General features: G+C 41.5%; 1 protein-coding gene across 4 annotated transcripts in view; it reads left to right on the top strand.

Moving 5' to 3' along the window:
- NSMCE2 (NSE2 (MMS21) homolog, SMC5-SMC6 complex SUMO ligase) overlaps positions 1 to 17,028 on the top strand; it is a 194,886-nt gene that overhangs the window by 25,746 nt on the left and 152,112 nt on the right. For 3 of the 4 annotated variants that reach the window (XM_053661134.1, XM_053661133.1, XM_053661135.1), the window contains exon 3: positions 14,193 to 14,299. In XM_053661134.1, coding sequence (XP_053517109.1) covers positions 14,193 to 14,299 — 107 coding nt within the window. Of the gene's footprint in view, positions 1 to 251; positions 591 to 14,192; positions 14,300 to 17,028 lie in introns of those variants that run through there. The other variant, XM_037166613.2, reaches the window with a different exon arrangement.

Raw genomic sequence — 17,028 nt, 5'->3', positions numbered from 1 at the left:
TCAAGGTTACTTAGGTCAGTTCCTTCTCCCTCCATTGCTTTCGGTGAGGTTGTGTTAAACATCCGTGATACAGTTAAATTCCTTTGTCATAGTCACACGCTATCCCAGATGGTTGCTTTGTGGTTGTTCTTGTTCTGCATACATTAAAAATTTTGTGAGTTTAACTTATGTGGGTTTTGACACATTGCAGTCTCTTTTTGAAAATATGTACTGTACTGAAGACATACAGGCATGTTTGCTGGCAGCAGAGGTGGAAGTGTAGTTCTGAGACCAGGACTGTGAGTAAGGCCATGGTCAGGTTTATAGGTCAGCGGTCAGGGTTAATGAACCTTCTGTGTTCAGAGGTCAGGAATATCAGCAACTTTCAGTAGTCACGGGTCTGGAGGTGATGGAGTTTAGAGGATCAGGCAGATGTTAAACAAGGTAAAGAGCTGAGTTCCATCAAGATATAGATATTGGAACTTAAAGTGATGGCAGGTGAGAATCTTCGTGAAAGGACCACGTTAGGTGTACGTGGTCCACAGCCAGTAGGAGCAGGATTGCCACGGTAGCTGCAGTGAGTTCTGGAATGGAAAAGAGTCTCAGAGACTGTAAGTATTTCAGGGGAGGGATCCTTTTGAACCTTATGGAAACGTTTCTCAGACTGCCATCCACAACAGCCTGCCTTAGATACACCCACGATGGTTTTATAAAAATTGCAGAGTTGGAGCTTCTGAAAGCAGGGCCCAGGAATCTGCATTTGAAACAAAAATTCCCAATAATCCCGGCACTGTCTGAAGTTGGAGAACCCCTGCCCCTAGAGTGAATGGGGAGGTGCCTTGCACAAGTAGGTTTAGTGTACCTTATGTGTTTACTAAATTGAATTGCAGGTCAGTTCTGGAACATTCTGATTAAACAGCCAAGTTTGGAGTAATAATAGTAAAAAAATCTGAGGCTTATGGAAGGTTTAAAAAATTTAAATAACTTGCCCAAGATCACAAAAAGTTTGTAAGTGGTAGACCCAGAATTCAAACCCGGGCAGTTCCCTCCAGGGTCCATGTTGCTTACGACATCGTGAAAGCTTTGGGGGTTCAGGCCCTGCACCCTCACAGTTTCAGAGAGAAATTCAGCAACCAAGAGAGAATAAATAAGAGATTGTTGATACCACACTGTCATTTTGGTGCTTCAGTAAGCCAGGTGATGGTGATGTTCTTGACCCCTAATAATTTGGCAATATCATATGAATGTAAAAGCACAGTATCATAGAGCATAACAGTACTGTTACGGATCTGTAGGTCACCGTAGACCTCAAACGGACCTCACAGGTCTCCCCGTTACAAATGAGGGAACTGAGCCCCAGAAAGGTTAAGTCGATAACTCAAGGTCTCTGAGCAAATTACTGAGAGCCCCAGATGTCCTGGTTCAGTACAGTATCATTTCCACTTTCATTCTGCTTCTATCTTAAGTATCTTTAGGAAACAATTAAAAATTTATAACTAGAGTTATTTTTAAAATCCATTCCATTTAGACGAGCCTAATTAAGAGTTGCACAGATGTTCTCTGGAGGGTGAAAATTTGTAGCTGAAATTAGAAGCAAATCTAGTAAATTTGGAAGGAATGTTGGGTGCAGTTGCACAAATAAATGTGAGTAAATGGCTTAGGGTATTTTAGTAGGAAAGTTGGTTTTCAAACAAAAGCTTTTGTAGAATGCATTATTTATGAGGCCTTATTTTCAGTTTTGATTTTCTAACTTAATAAAAGGCCTAAAATAATTCAATAGTATAAAAATAGAGAGCTGGTTGAGTTTGAGATTTGTCGAAAATGTGGATTTGAAGTAACAGTTCTTTTTTGCCTTAAAATTGTGTAAATTTAGAAGAAAATCTCAGAGAAAGGCAGTTGGGGCTTTTAACTTAAGAAATGCATGAGAACCGCGGATCTCAACTCTCTCCAGGATTCAGAACTGCCTGGAGGACTTGTTAAAATACATATTCGTGGTCCCCGCCCGCGTGTCAGAATCAGTGATCTGGTGTCCAGCCTGACAGTTTGTATTTCTGACAGGTTCCCAGGTGACGCTGATACTGGCGGGCTGGTGATCACACTTTGAGAATTGGAGAAAACAAATCATAATAAAAAGCAGTCATACTCTTGTGAGGTTATTGTAGACTCAACACTGGTTTCTTTGATATCTGTTACAGAAATGATTTCTGTTAACTCATGACTAGTAAAACCATAATGATGACAGAGAGAGAGATAATTGTGGGTTGGCCATTTAGTTTCTTCCGTAAAATAAGAGACATATTTTTCATTTTCAAGTCAGTTCTGAATCATGATAAGATTAAATTATATTAACTGTGGTTAAATTGTTTGGTGAAGTATGCTTTCTTAGTTGTCTGAACATTAGGAATCTGTGTAGACTACATGAAGGTAACTCTAGTTACTCTTCATCCTTGTCAATACTTGGCATGGGAAATCTTAATTTTAGCTCTTCTAATAAATATGCAGGGGTATCTTACAGTGTTTTAATTGCATTTCCAAATGACCGGTAATCTTGAATACTTTTCCATGTGTTTATTTGGCACTTACCAGTTGGGTGAAGTGTCTGTCTAAATCTTGTTCTCCTTTGTTATTGGACTATTTTTTTTAAAAAACTTTTACTGCATTTTGAGAGTTCTTTATTTATATCCTTTATCAAGTGTATGATTTGCGAGTATTTTCGCCTAATCCGTACTCTTAACAAATTCTTTTGAAGAGACCAAAGTTTTAAATTTTGATTGCACCCAGTTTATTAATTTGTCCTCTTCTGGGTGTGCCTTTGGTGTTGTATCTAAAAAGTCTTTGCTTAACCTGAGTTCCTTATAATAATTTTAGGTTTTACATTTATGTCTGTGATCCATTCTGACTAGATTTTTGTGGGTGGCTCAAGGCATGGTAGATCAAAGAATTTTTTGTGTGTTTCTTTTTGCATGTAATAGCCAGTTGAAACAGCACTGTTTGTTGAAAAGACTATCTTTTCTACACCGAATTGGCTTTGCTTTTTTGTCATATCAGTTGTCCATATATGTGTGTTTGTATTTCCAGACTTCGTGTGCTGTTCTGTTGGTGTATTTGTCTGTCTTCACCTTAATACCAAACTTCGGGATTATTGATATCAAGTAGTGTTAGTTGTCCATCTTTTTCTTCTTCAAGGTTGTTTTGGCTGTTGTAGGTCCTTTCTATTTCCCTATGAATTTTAGAATCAGTTTGTCAATTTCTACCCCCCCAAAAGCTGAGATTTTGATTGATATTTGTGCCTTGTAGCCTGGAAACTTCCTCGTGAAAGTAGGATGGGCGGTTATAGGTCTTACCTTGTATGTTTCCAGTCTTTCTCCTTCCCCTTCTTTATATGATGTCCAGTGAAAAGTTTTAATGGCTTAAGGCAGGAGGATAAATTTGCTTCGTGTTATTCTGTCTTGACTGGAAGTAAAAGTACCATGATAAGCTTTTGATAAGCAAAGGAGTCATGTCAGACTTGACCTTGAGAAAGAGAATGGGTAATGACTTGGGAGCAGGGTTGGTGAAAAAGGGGTTGGACGAGGAAAGAAGTAAGGAAGCAAGTCAGTAACCTGAGGATAAAACAGTGCAGACTGACGACAGGCACTTCCGAAGATGGAAGGAGACAGTAGTTGACTTGCGCAGGCCGCCGCGTCGGCAGAACCTGGGCTCTGGCTGGATGTGGAGGTCCCCGAGAGCGGGGAGTCCGAGACAACCTCAGGGTCCGGGCAGGGTCCGGGTCCGGGCAGGGTCCGGGTCTCGCACACGACCCATTTCTGTTTGGTTGCAGAAACTTGCATCCTGTGTGTGGGACGTGATCCATTGGAACCTCCCGTTTTATAAACACTGCTGCAGCGTAATAGAGCCCTTTACTCACGGAATATTAATAGTTCTTTATTTCTTACTTTGCAACTCATTGTAATTGTCAGCCGGAAACAGATACAACACTAGTGGGTGCTAATTCCCATTCCGGAAGTACTTTACTTCATCCAACAAAGAGTTGTCTCAGTCATTTCTAGTAGATTTAAGGGTTTATGGATTATTATTTATTGATACAGAGGCTTTTAAAGAAGGCAAAACAGAAACAGTATTGGGAGTCACTAATTTTAGTCACGCGAAATGAAAATAAAATACCTTTAAAATGATACGATAAATAATGAGGAAAAATAGGAATTATTTTATGAAAATTCTGAGATCTTTTCAGGAACTTGTCCTGTGTGCAGGTACAACTCTAAGGAAATATGCTATTAGGTTGGGACAGTTATAATGTTTCTAGTAAATTATGATCAGTTTATTTTCTGGAGCTGTCAGTGACCTGAGTTTTAACAGATTGATTAGCTATCTTTTTCATGAATTCAAATTTATTATTCTTTTAAATTAGCCCTGGCTGGTGTAGCTCAGCGGATTGAGGATGGCCTGTGAACCAGTTTGATTCCCAGTCTGGGCACAGGCCTGGGTTGCAGGCCAGGTCCCCAGTGGGAGGCGTGTGAGAGGCAACCACACGCTGATGTTTCTCTCCCTGTCTCTCTCCTTCCCTTCCCCTCTCTCTAAAAATAAATAAATAAAATCTTTTAAAAAAGTAAAATGGAAGTAATAAGCATGGAATTTATCCTTATCACAGAGGGAGTATGGGATATAGTTGTCTCTTTTTTTCTTTTTGACTGTGGATTTTCACTCTTTCCTTAAAGAAATGCTTCTCAGAACAAAATACTTGCCATTCAGACCAACATTTGAGAGTTAGGCAAGTAAGAGATCACAGTCCCTGTCATGATGGATCTTATAAGGTAATAGGTTCTTAATTATTTTATTTCTTGACTTTTGAGAAAAAGGAAGGGAGGAAGAGAAAGAGAAAGAAACCTTGATTTGTTCTTCCACTGTTTTATTTATTCATTGGCTTCATTCTTGTATGTGCCCTGACTGTGGATTGAATTCACCACCTTGGTGTATTGGGATGACGTTCTAACCAAATGAGTACTCAGCCTGGGCTAATGAGTTTATTAGAGCTCTCCAAATTTATGTTTATAGTTTTTGAGTACTTAATTTCTGTTTCATTGAAGTTTTCCTTTATTCATTTTTTAAAAGATTTTATTTATTTATTTTTAGAGAGAGGGGCAAGGGGGGAGAAAGAGAGGGAGAGAAGCATCCGTGTGTGAGAGGTAACATTCATCTGTTACCTCTCGTACACCCCCAGCTGGGCCCCGGGCCCGCAACCCAGGCTTGTGCCTTGAGAGGGAATTGAACTGGTGACATTTTGGTTCATAGGCGGACATGCAAATCCCTGAGCCACCCCAGCCAGGGCTGGTGTTGCTTTTGACATTACATTGTATCCACAGACTGATTTCTGTGATCTTCCGAATTCAAATTCAACTCTTCACAGAATTTACCTCAAGCAATACTTTGAGTTACAACTTGACCATGGTAGTTTATGGACTACTCACTGCTCACTCTCAGGCAGTGTCCGTCTGTCTAATGAAAGGTGGTTTCCATTACTCTGAGACAGAACTGTTTAAGTCAACCGGTGAGTCATTCTTTTTTACCTTCCCTTTCTCTCTCCTAGAAGAAGTTCATGTTCAGAATTCCTTTAGCTAGAGAGGCAGTTGGTCCATTATTCCATGACTTGTGTGTGAAGTATATTTCATTTATTTCGGGCTCGTTGTGCAGACACTGTAACACATGCCTTCCTTGCTGACTTTAGGGCACACATGAGGTCATTCCAAACTCCACTGCTTATTAATTGTGTGACCTGGGGCAAATGATTTAACCTCTTTGAGCATCAGTTTTCTTATCTCCAAGCGTTTAATCACATCTAATTCTTTGTTACATTGTTGTAACAAAGGCTGGGATGAGTAGTGTGTTCAGAGTGCCTGGCATGTCGTCAGGGCTCAGTGAAGATTTAATCTGTGTCTCCTCCGTTCATGCCCAGTGTTTTTGTTTGGCCACCTAAACTCTAAGTCTGCCTCTGCGGAGAGACATGAGGGCATCTGTTTAGCCTCTCCCCCAGTCTGGTGAACATCTGGCAGTTACTTACTGATCATTCAAGACGTGGTCCAAATTTACCTTCTGTTAAATCTTTCCTGCCTTCTGTGGGCAGTGTTGGCCACTCCTTGCTTCAAAGCGTTTTTGCCCTCTGCCTGTCACGTATTAAGTGCTCATCATGCGTTTGCTAGGTAAATGAATTTCTGGATTTAGTGTGTGTGTGGGGGTGTTTACAAGCTCATTGAGTCTTGGAGTCTTGTGAGTTTGGCTCAGTACTTTGGGCTCAAGTTAGTAAAAATAACAGAATTAAGGAAGTGATATTCACTTGATATGTTTTGCTTCAAAGGGCAAAATGCTTTTAGCATTAGGATTAATTACATTTGCAGACTAGTTATCTGTTCTGTAATAATTTTAATGACATAGTATTTTGTCAGTACTTACTGTGGCCAAGGCCTTGTGCTGATCACTTTACCTGCATTTTCTCATTTAGTCCTCATATCGGTTTCTGAGTTTGATACTGTTATTTCCCCCGTTATACAGGAGAGGAAACTGAGACTCTAGTAAAGTGACCTACCACAGACTACATAGTCAGCAGGTAACATAGTCTAGATTTGAATGTGATCTGACTCCAGAGCTGGCTTTTTGAGTTACTGTGTTATACAACTCCCCCCTTCTGTATAATTATAAGCAAATTGCATGTAAATGCATGTCTAAAGATGATTATAAAGGTCAATATTTCTTGAAGATTTTCCCCTTATTTGCTGTTCGGAAAAGGATCACTTGCTTACTAATTTGCACCGTATACTGTATGCTCTCCGCTGTTATTTCTGGTGGGAAGCAGTTATAAAAAGTGGATTCAGTTTTAATTTTACCACACTAATATCTGCATGGAGGAATAATTATGATTAAGGTACAGTGTAAGGAGAAGTAACCAAGTTTCTATTAAATATTGCTCAAGCACTAAGTCATTAACCTTGACTCCTGATGAATATATAATGATTGCTTAGTGCTAGGCTGCCAGGGAAAACACACACAGTAGGTGCGTGTGCAGATCTGTGTTGCTACAGATACTTGGAGCTGTCTTTTCAGAGGGAGGGGTGTTTTGCAGAGGGAGGGAAAGGGGGTGTCATTTATGCTGCCATCAATTTGAGTTTATTCAAAAAGGAGAAATTTGTTGCTTACAAAATATAGAAGGATCAAGTTTTAACTTCAAGAGATTAGGAAATACATATTCCCTGTTTCAGAAAATAAAATCTCCCTGATACACACACACATACACACACACTCTAAGAAATTTATAATATAGTCAGGCGATTCCCTGCTTCTTCCTTTTTGCTTGCCAGAATGATATGTACTTTATGGCACCGAATATTTATCAGATCCTCCAGAGTGTATGATTCATGTTGAATTGGAGTCAGCAACCCCGTGAGAACGCTAAATGGCTGCTTTGTCTTAGTCTGGTACTATACTAATAAAATGCACAGAGTTGAATTTAATCACTATATATAGTTGGTATTGTTCCTCTTCACATATGCTTGTACATGACTTTGCAGGCTAAAACGACACCTGATTCTGCAACTTTTACTCATTTGGGACAGATTTTCAGGAAGCATCTTGGCATCGGGCAAAACTGCAGTTGAATGAGGGACAAACAGTTGGAAAAGATACGGAAGTGAAATTTGTCTTCAGGGTGTGCCTCTCTGACACACATGTTCACGTGTCCCTGTTGTAAAGGTAAAGGAGTTTTATGGATTTATAAAGCACAGAGGATTTGGTTCTATTCTGGAGATTAGGAAGGGTTCTGGAAAAGGCTGAACAGCACAGCCAAGTGCGAAGGCACCTGGTAATACAGAGAGGCATCGCAGAAATGTACACAGAACAGGCTAGAGGACCGAGGAGGGAAAGTGTCATTTTCCTGTCGGTTTCACTGCAGGCACTTCTGTTGAAGACCTGGGGAATGAATGATAGGGAGGTGACTTGGCTCTGGGGCCTGTTGCCGCTGTGCTTCCCAAACCCCAGGGCTGGGTCTCAAGGAAGAGTTTCTTTCCCTGTAATGCATGCCTGGAGGGGCGCCGTTTGGAATAGCTGATGGTAAAGCTGCATCTCTTAGCTGCATTACTTATGTTCTTGCCGACCTAGTTGCTGGTCTGGAACTCAGACTTGGTTGTTCTGGTTGTTCCATGCCCACCTGAACTTGAGGAAGCCAAAATAAAGATTGTTCTCCCCATTTTCGACCTGTGGCCTAGAAAAGGCCATTATATTGAATAAATAAATGTGAATAGACCCTAGACAACCTTGAAACTCACTCTGGTTAAACTCTCCATGTGTCCCTGCTCTGCTAGGTTAAGAGTTACTGTATTGCTAGTCTTACCATCTGCATCTTCTAGTCTGAGGACCTGGGATTTGTCTTACCTGAGTGTACAGCTGTAAAAATAGCTAGTTGGCCGCCTCTCTTCCTTTCCTTTGACAGATCTGCCTCTTCTTTTTGCCCCAGTCTTCCCCATTCAAGAATCCAGCATTATTACCGTTTTTGCTTTTATACTTGTTCCTGCCTCAACCGTCATCTTACTCTCACTGAATTCTCATGAATTTCGTTTTTGGTCGAATTTGATTACAACACTGAATCATCCATTTTCTGCTTAATGTTCGACTGATCGTGTAATTTGAGTGTCTTTTCAACACTTCACAAAGAGAGCGTCAGTAATCGTTACAATATTGCTGTTAGTGCATTTTGACATTGAGTAACAGATGACGTGTCTAATGAGTAGCATGGCTGCTTAGATTGCACAATCATAGGTTTGTTTGACTTTAGGTAAATTATATGCAGGCCGACTTCATTCATTCAGATACTTTTTATAGTATATAGCTACCAAAGTACTTCAGTCTAAAAGGAAGCCTTCCTTTAGTGATTATTATTATTTTTCTAGGATTTGCCACCAAACAGGAAGAGAAATGAAACAAACTATCTTTTAAGAATGGGTTTAATGCTGCAGCCCTTCCTGGTCGAAATACCACTTTTAAGCTTCCTTGCGTGATTCTAGCAGTTCCTAGTGCTTGGGATCACTGGGTACAGACCCACAGGGTTGTAGGAGGGCAGCCCAATTACCAGCATGTTAACTGAGACAGTTACAATTTTATAATGTAAATCAAGGTTTATCTGTGCCCTCTGGACTTGATTTGTTGTCAGGGGCAGGGGGATAGATTTCGGCTAGTTACTGTAGTGACTTCTTAGCCATTTCGTCATCAGTGTACCAGATGTGTTATGCAGATCTCACATCCGCTGAGATCTCTCCAGGAGCTTTGCCCGTGTATTTATTGGCTTGCAAATGAATATTCAAGTACATCGTTTAGGTTCATATGATTAACCCAACAAGGGTGGACTGCCATAATGTATGCTCATAGAAAGGCACATCCCAGAAATAGAAAAATCCCTAGACTCTCCTGAGCCTGCTTGCCCGAGGAAGACAGTTCAAGGCTTGAAAGATAGAAATGGCTTTGACATTGGGCCCCCCTCGGTGGATCAGAACTCTGCTTGTCCTCTTGAACATTGCCCTCCATGGCTGCTCCCTCCACTACTGTTGCTGCCATGCTCTTGGCCTAGTACAGGTTTGGCTTCTCAGCAGCTAGAGTTGGCTTAGTTATTCTCCTGGCATTCAGTGGGGGGACTAGGTTGCTTTGGTAGCGCCTCTGGTTAGCCTTACTGATGCGGAAGGTCACTCTTCACCAGTATTAAATGTAGGACAGTTGAATATATACGTACTTCTATGTTTACTCAGTGTTATTTTCAGTAGCCAAGATATGGAAGCAGCCCAAGTGTCCATCAGTAGATGAGTGGATAAAACAACTATGGGACATATACACAATGGAACACAGCTTGGCAGTAAAAAAGAGGGAAATCTTACGTTTTGTGGCAGCGTGGATGGACCTGGAGAGTATTATGTTAAGTAGAATAAGCCAGGCAGAAAAAGACAGACGCCATATGATTTCACTTACACATGGAATCTAATGAACAAAATTAACAAAGTAGAAACAGACTCACAACGGACTGACATCTGTCAGAGGGGAGAGGCACCACGGGGCCGGGTGGAAAAGGTGAAGGCATTAAGGGAAAACAAAACTCAGACACAGAGAACAGTTTGGCGATTCCTGGAGGGAAAGGGCGGTGGGGGGAGGTGGAGGAGGGTAAAGGGGGGATAAATGACTTGGGGTCGTGAACACACAATGCAGTATACAGATGATGTGTGATAGAATTGTACACCTGAAACCTATATAGTTTTGTTAACCAGTGTCACCCTAATAAATCAGTTAAAAAAAAAAAACTTGGTGCAGTTGACTCTTGAGCAGCCTGGGTGTTAGGGTTGCCAACCTCTGCGCAGCTGAAAATCCGTGTATTACCGTTGACTCCCCAAAGCTTAACTGCTGTTAGCCTACCGTTGGCCAGAAGCCTTACCAATAACATAAGTAGTCAGTCAGCACCTATTTTGTATGTTAAATCTGTTTTATACTGTATTCTTAGAGTAAGCTGAAGAAAAGAAAATGTTATTAAGAAAATCATAAGGAAGAGGAAAATACATTTGCAGTAATCCTTTAAAGAATCTGCTCGTAAGTGGACGTGTGCAGTTCTAACCTGTGTTGTTCAGGGGTCAACTGCAATCTTCTAAAAGGGAAATTTATTCTTTTTCATCAGATTCCTCTACTTGAGGGATTTGGAAAAGCTTTTACTGGACCAGGTCTGCCAGCATTTCGGAGGCATTACCTTGTGTCCTTCCCGGAAGGGATCAGGAGGGAGCTGAAGTACAGTTCACGGCCACGACTTCCTCCCCACTGAGGGCCTGCTCCCTGGATGTTCCGGAGGAGTTAGCGGAGCCGGTCCTCGGGTGCTGGGCCCCTCAGCCTAGGCGGGCGGGTGCCCAGACTTGGTAGTAAGGAAGCCTGCGGTGGAGGCCTGCTGTGCCCTGGGCAAGTCGCTTCAGCTGCTCAGTGCTTCAAGGTCTCATCCAAGAAGGGGAGGTAGAACTGCCTATCTCCCAGTGTTGCCGTGAGGTTTATTGTAAATACCGGTAAATACGAAACAGTAACTGTTAGCTGCCGCTACTCTCATCGTTGTATATGTTGTTGTCGTTACTTTCCACACTTTATCACCTGCGCCAGTTTTCTCTAATGCCAGGCTTGCCAAGGTGGGGTAGAGAAATACTTTCCTCTCTGGGACTGCCATTCTGTGAGTTTCATCTTTTGTGTGATTCTCTTCCTCCCTCCTCCCCCTCCTCCATCCCCCACCACCTGACTGGTGCTGGTCTCTTTCCATGGAAAAAAATCACAATGAAAATATAATAGGCAAATGAATTTATATCATGTCTTTATATTTTAATTCAGTCAAATATCTGAGGCAGGACAGTTCATAGTTCGTGAAAATTTAATTTCAAACTTTGTTAAATAATGGCCATATAAAGAATACTGAAGAGTTGCTTGTACTTCTTTGCTGGATCCCAAGAAGAGTAAGGCATCGTTCTTTCCCATAATGGATTAAAATCTATTTGGAGGAAGGAGATGAATGCATATAAAAAGACAAGGTTGTTTATGGTCAAAGTACCAAATATCAAGTACAGTTGTGACAAATTGAGTGAGATCCTTCTAGGCTGACACAGTTGAAAAGCAGGTGCAGGGGTGAGCTCAGCCCTGAAAGGATGGGTGTGCAGGGAAACGATTGGTTGGTGCGGATTCTTAGGAAGGACTTTCCCTGTGAGAGGGGGTTTTCCAGGGTGGGATGCTATAGACTGTGGACCAAAGGAGCCGGGACCCTCTGGCTGGTCAGGCCCTTCACTCTCCACCCCTCCCCCCCATTCCCTGCCCCTTTCTGGTCATCAGCCAGCTCCCTGTTTATTTGTTTAATCCCTCTTCCCTCCTGAATTCTTGAATTCTGTGGAGATTTATTTGGTCTCTTGGCCATTTTAAGGCAACACTGTGCTCTTCTTTTCCTCCCTTAATTCTTTAGTAGAAGACACAGATTCTCTTATGTCTTCCCTAGCCTAGTGTTCCTGAAACATGAACCCAAATAACATTTTATAAAAGAGGTTATTTTTGCAGTAATAAGGGGAGTAAGGGTTCACAAGAAGAATAAAAAGAATCACAAAAATGATCTTAAAATCGTGGAGGTAGGTTGCAACTGGACACAGACACTCCCATCGCCTGTCTTCCTGGTACCATTAGGGAGTCTCTGCTCCTTCTCATCCGCAGTCTCTGGTCTCTGCAACAGACCAGACGCCCACTTCAGCCTGCAGTTACCCAACTGGGCATCACTTCCAGGAGCGGTGTCATTCTCGGTTATTTTTAGGACTGACTTCCTCATGTCTAATGGTGTTTTCCCTTCGCTGCCTCGGGCCGCACCATTCATTCATCAGGTAGCTTCTTCAGCTCGCCCAGGCAGCCCCGGGCCCGGAGCCTCGGCGGGGCCACCTACCTGCAAGCCGCAGTCAGCCGCCCGAGGTTCTCCCTCAGGCTCCATGCTGTCGGCTGCTGACCCAGCCATCGCTCACTTTCTCCTTCCCAGGGGAGCTCTCCGTGGCCACGGTCTTGAAACTGCTGTCTGACTCTGATAATGAGAACCATCATCCTATTTATTTTCCTTTGTAAAACTTTTCATAGCATTTTTCTTGTTAAAGGCACAGTTCTAAGTGCTTCACAAATTAATCCATGTGATCCCAGTAGGAGGTCGTGAGTATTATAGCAAAGTCTAGGTGTTAAAAGCCAAGCCGTGTTCTCCCAGAAGCAGATTAACTCAGATACTTTATGGAAGGTGTTTGTAATTAACTGTTGTCAAATCAAAGACTAATTTGAAAGCCCAGGAAAGTCATTTTAAGAAGCCTCATGTAAGTGGATTTTACATTATTTCATGACTTTGGGATGATCTGTCGTATTGTTCTTCAGAGTAGTCAAGAAATGCCACCATTTGAATAGAGTCTTTGACTACCTGCATTTCCAAATATGATAGAAGTCAGCTTTATTTTCCTTTCATTCAGCTTTTTTAATGTTGAAAGTTTTATGGTCCTGTTCTGGTCCTGTGTTCTCTCTCTTTTACATTGTGTTTAGAGTTTAAGAAAACAATTTTAAAACACTTTGAAGAAACTCATCTCACTTTTCCAATCTCCTGTTCCCTGAGAGTATTTTAACTTTTAAACATAGCAAGCATAGCAGTTTCACATCCTGACTGATAATCCCAACATCTGGAACATTCATGGATCTGTGTCTGCTGATCCTTAGTCTTGATGGCTTGTTCTCATATGTTTTCTAGCGTAGGTCCCCCCGCCAAACCTGTGTTCCCTGGCCCCACCCCATACTCTGCCTGTTACCCCTTATAATTATTTCTTGGGTGGAAGTGTCTTCTCCAGAGGGGAGTACGCGTGGGCACTTTGAGTCTGCCCCACACCACACCAATCGGGAGTTCTTAGGTTCCCAGGACCCCTCAGGTCAGGGGGAACCAAGGCTGCAAATCCAGGAGGGCTGGCTCATGGCCACCGTTTTTCAGAAGTAGGTAATTCGTTTTCTCTCCCTCTTCCCTCTGTTCCGCTCAGCGGCCAAGGCCAACCTCCCACAGCTGGGAAGCAGGGTGGGATTACTCCTGGTTCGTTTATTCCGAGGAAGGAAGCCTAGCTGACTATGTGACTTTGGTGCTTGGCTTTTCTTTCACATTTTTTCCCCCTGGATTTTGCTCTGGTTGATTTTTTACTATCTTGTGACTCTTGTTTTTAAGATTTCTTTCTTTTTTTTTTTTTTCTTCAATTTTTTTGGTTGTCTTCAATAGGAGGATTGGTTCTTACAGCCCAACCTACTGTTAGTAGGAGTGGGAATCTTCCTCCTTTGGCCTCTAACAGTCCGATGAGGCCCGTGTGCAGGTGGGTGACTCGGGCACTTTTGTGGGAGAGGGACCTGGGGCTGGGAGAAGAGCAGTGACGGAGTACAGACCATACGAGTAAGTGGCAGAGGCGGGAACTCCTGGGTTGGAGTCCACCTGTCTGCCTTTGAGCCTTTTTCAAGAGGGTATGTTCTTAGCATTTTGAATGAAGTACGCACATGTCGAGGAAGTTCGAAAAAGCATGTAATGCCTTTAAAAATCATTTAGAGCATTGAGTGATAGATGTTATATTGGCACAGCTTTTTCCAGATAGGGCATTTTAAATGGGAAATAATAATTGCTTTCTTCTTTCTTTCAGCCGAAGTGAGTAGTGAATACAGCATGGATAAGGCGATGGTTGAATTCGTCATGATGGATCGGGAACTAAACCATTATGTAAAGGCTGTTCAGTCCATGATAAATCATGTAAGTTTCTTCCACTCCCCTGGTTACATTTGCTTGCTGCTCTCTGACCTAGAAATAAAAAGACAAAAATCTGAATTCTTTTCTAACCTTTAGTGTTTTCTTCTTTTTACTGTAACAGCTGTTAATGCCTTCTTAATCAGGAAGTTCATGGAATAGAAATCTTAAATATTTTCCAGTTAGTCCACCCAGGTTTAGTGAGGGTGTTCCATCTGTCTTAGATTTTCCTGCATCTTTTGGTCTCAAACTTTTTAACCTAAGCCTACTTAGAATGTGAGGACATTTTTATAAAAATGCTAAAACGTCCATGGAACATGTTTTTATTTTTCTGTTTGCTTTAGTGCATAACGTAGACCGGGTTCAGTCACTCATTCTCCAGCTGTAACTAATAAGCAGCTATTGCCAAAGTCACAGAATCAGATAATAGGGAAGAGTTTCAGAGCAAGCTTAAAAATAAGGCAGCTCGGCGTTTCGGTTTTTCCAGCAGCCAGACTTATCTCTGTTGACTCCAGCTGTCACAGGGCCACAGATAGGCAGTTAAGGTGGGAACGGAGCAACCTCCTTTTCAGCGGCACCAGGTTGAGTAAGAAGTGAGCAATCCTGTTGCAGTCATGTTTCTGAGAAGTCCTTTGTCCTCTGAGCGGTGGAAACTCCCCTTTGAACTTATTTCATGTACCTGTGTAATAGGCTGTCTTGTAGTTCTGGTCTTTTTTTATTTGTCTTTTCTAACTTATAGCTATGGGAAAATTCTAAAAATCAGATGTTTTACAAGATCGGTTACTGTTCAGTGGAAGATAAACTTTTTAGTATGGTTTAATCCTCAAGTCATGCTTAAGTGAGCATTACCTAGTTCTATGGAGTTATAAAAACTGTAAAAAAATTATTTTCTGCTTTAATTTTTTCCTGTTTTTGTGATTGTTGTTGGTATTTGATTAGTATTTATTAAGGGTATTATTTGTGATTTACTTAAGAATATCTGCTTATATCCAACTAACTCTTCCAGCTTGTGCCCTGGCTGGTGTGGCTCGGTGGATTGAGTGCCAGCCAGCCTGCTAATCAAAGGGTCGCTTGTCTGATTCCCAATTGTGGGCGGGGTCCCCAGTAGGGGGGCGTGTGCGAAGCAGCCACACATTGATATTGCCTCTCTTCTTTCTCCCTCCCTTCCCTTCTCTAAAAATAAATAAATAAAATCTTTATAAAACTCTGATGTTTCTAAATTGTGGTGGCTGTCAATCTTTGTACTGTGAATATTTCTTCCATGGGAAAATAGGAATATGACATCATGTTGGAGTATTTAAAACTGGATAACTGAGCACTTAGACCAGAGGTTTTCAATTCCAGCTGACTCCTAGAACCAGCCAGTCTCTAAAGAGATTCTGATTTCATTGGTTTGGAGCAGGATTAGAGGACCCTGTATTTTTAAAAACTCAGTTCTAATATGTATCCAGGGTTGAAACCATTGCCTTAAAAGAACAAGGCTGACTATGAAATAAAGTGTGTTTGCTCCCAAAGATCAGAGTGAACCCTCTTATATAGATCAGTCCTACTTTGACCCTTATATTCTAGGGAGGTTATTTGATAGTCCCGCCTATTTTTAACTTTAGGTTGTGCAAATGTAACAGAATAGTGTACACTATAGATAAGAAAACTAGATTTGGGAAGTTAAAGGACTGAATGTGGATTTTTTTTTTTTTTTTTTTTTTTGCCTATTGAACTCTAGGATTCACAGATACTTACGGTATTTTTAAATAAAGAAATGAACCCTTTCCCCTTCAGAAAACTGAGCCGCTCGTAAAAAAAAAGAAAGTCACAGACCAAGAAGCCCTTCCCCTCCCACATTGAATAGTTAACAGCTTTTCTTCCCGAGGCCTCATCCCGTTGCCCCCACCCTGCTGCACTGGGAAGATTATGCTTTGAGTCTTATTCTACCTTGTGATTCAAATCTCACACTGCATTACAGAGCAGCTGGACTTGGTGATTCTTGTGCTTGTGAGGAAGGTCTCCTGTCTTCATAAAAAGAGAAAACATATTCATTATTCTTTTCTGATGCAAAGTAGTGCTCTTTATGTAAGCTTGACACATCGCCAAGCATAGTGAGCCATAATTTTAGAAGGTTTCTAAGGTCTGAGTCCTTAATATGCTGGGTAGTCTTTCTGTACTCGAAGTCATGGCCATTGCTGTCTCGTTGCTTGTTTGGGTGAGGGATAGGAAGTGAGCGGCAGCTTGAGAGGGGCCTGAATGGTCCGGCTCTTTAGAAACAGCAGTGATCTCAGGATCAGAAACCCTTCCGACCTTAGTTCTCCCATTGCTAAGTGATGATCCGGAGTCAGGAAACAAAACCTTTTGGAACTTCATGTTCTTCATCTATAAAATCCTTGGCCTGCCTATTTCACAAGGTTATTATGTGAGTCAGATTAAAATCCTGTGTGTGTCTCAAACACTTTGACATTCATAAAATTGGATAGAGATATTAAATATTATGTTACTGCAAACCCAGATTCCCAAGCACATTCCTTAGGATGATGGAACAAAAATCTTTTTCCAAAACAAGTACTTTGCTCACTTTATTTCAAGGTTTTCAAATAAAACTTTAATTGGCTTTGACCTGGCTAGTCTAAAATTTAGGAATCATAGGATTAGATATAAGCTCGTTAAGCTACAGTGTGAGGAGTTCATGATCTCTGAAACACAGGAATTGTTTGTCAGATTACTAAGAAAGAACACAGATTATA

The sequence above is a fragment of the Artibeus jamaicensis genome, unplaced genomic scaffold, assembly GCF_021234435.1.
Source record: "Artibeus jamaicensis isolate MK-2021 breed Jamaican fruit bat unplaced genomic scaffold, CSHL_Jam_final scaffold_916, whole genome shotgun sequence".
In the NCBI taxonomy this organism is placed as follows: Eukaryota; Metazoa; Chordata; class Mammalia; order Chiroptera; family Phyllostomidae; genus Artibeus; species Artibeus jamaicensis.
This window is presented reverse-complemented; position numbering and strand designations above follow the sequence as displayed.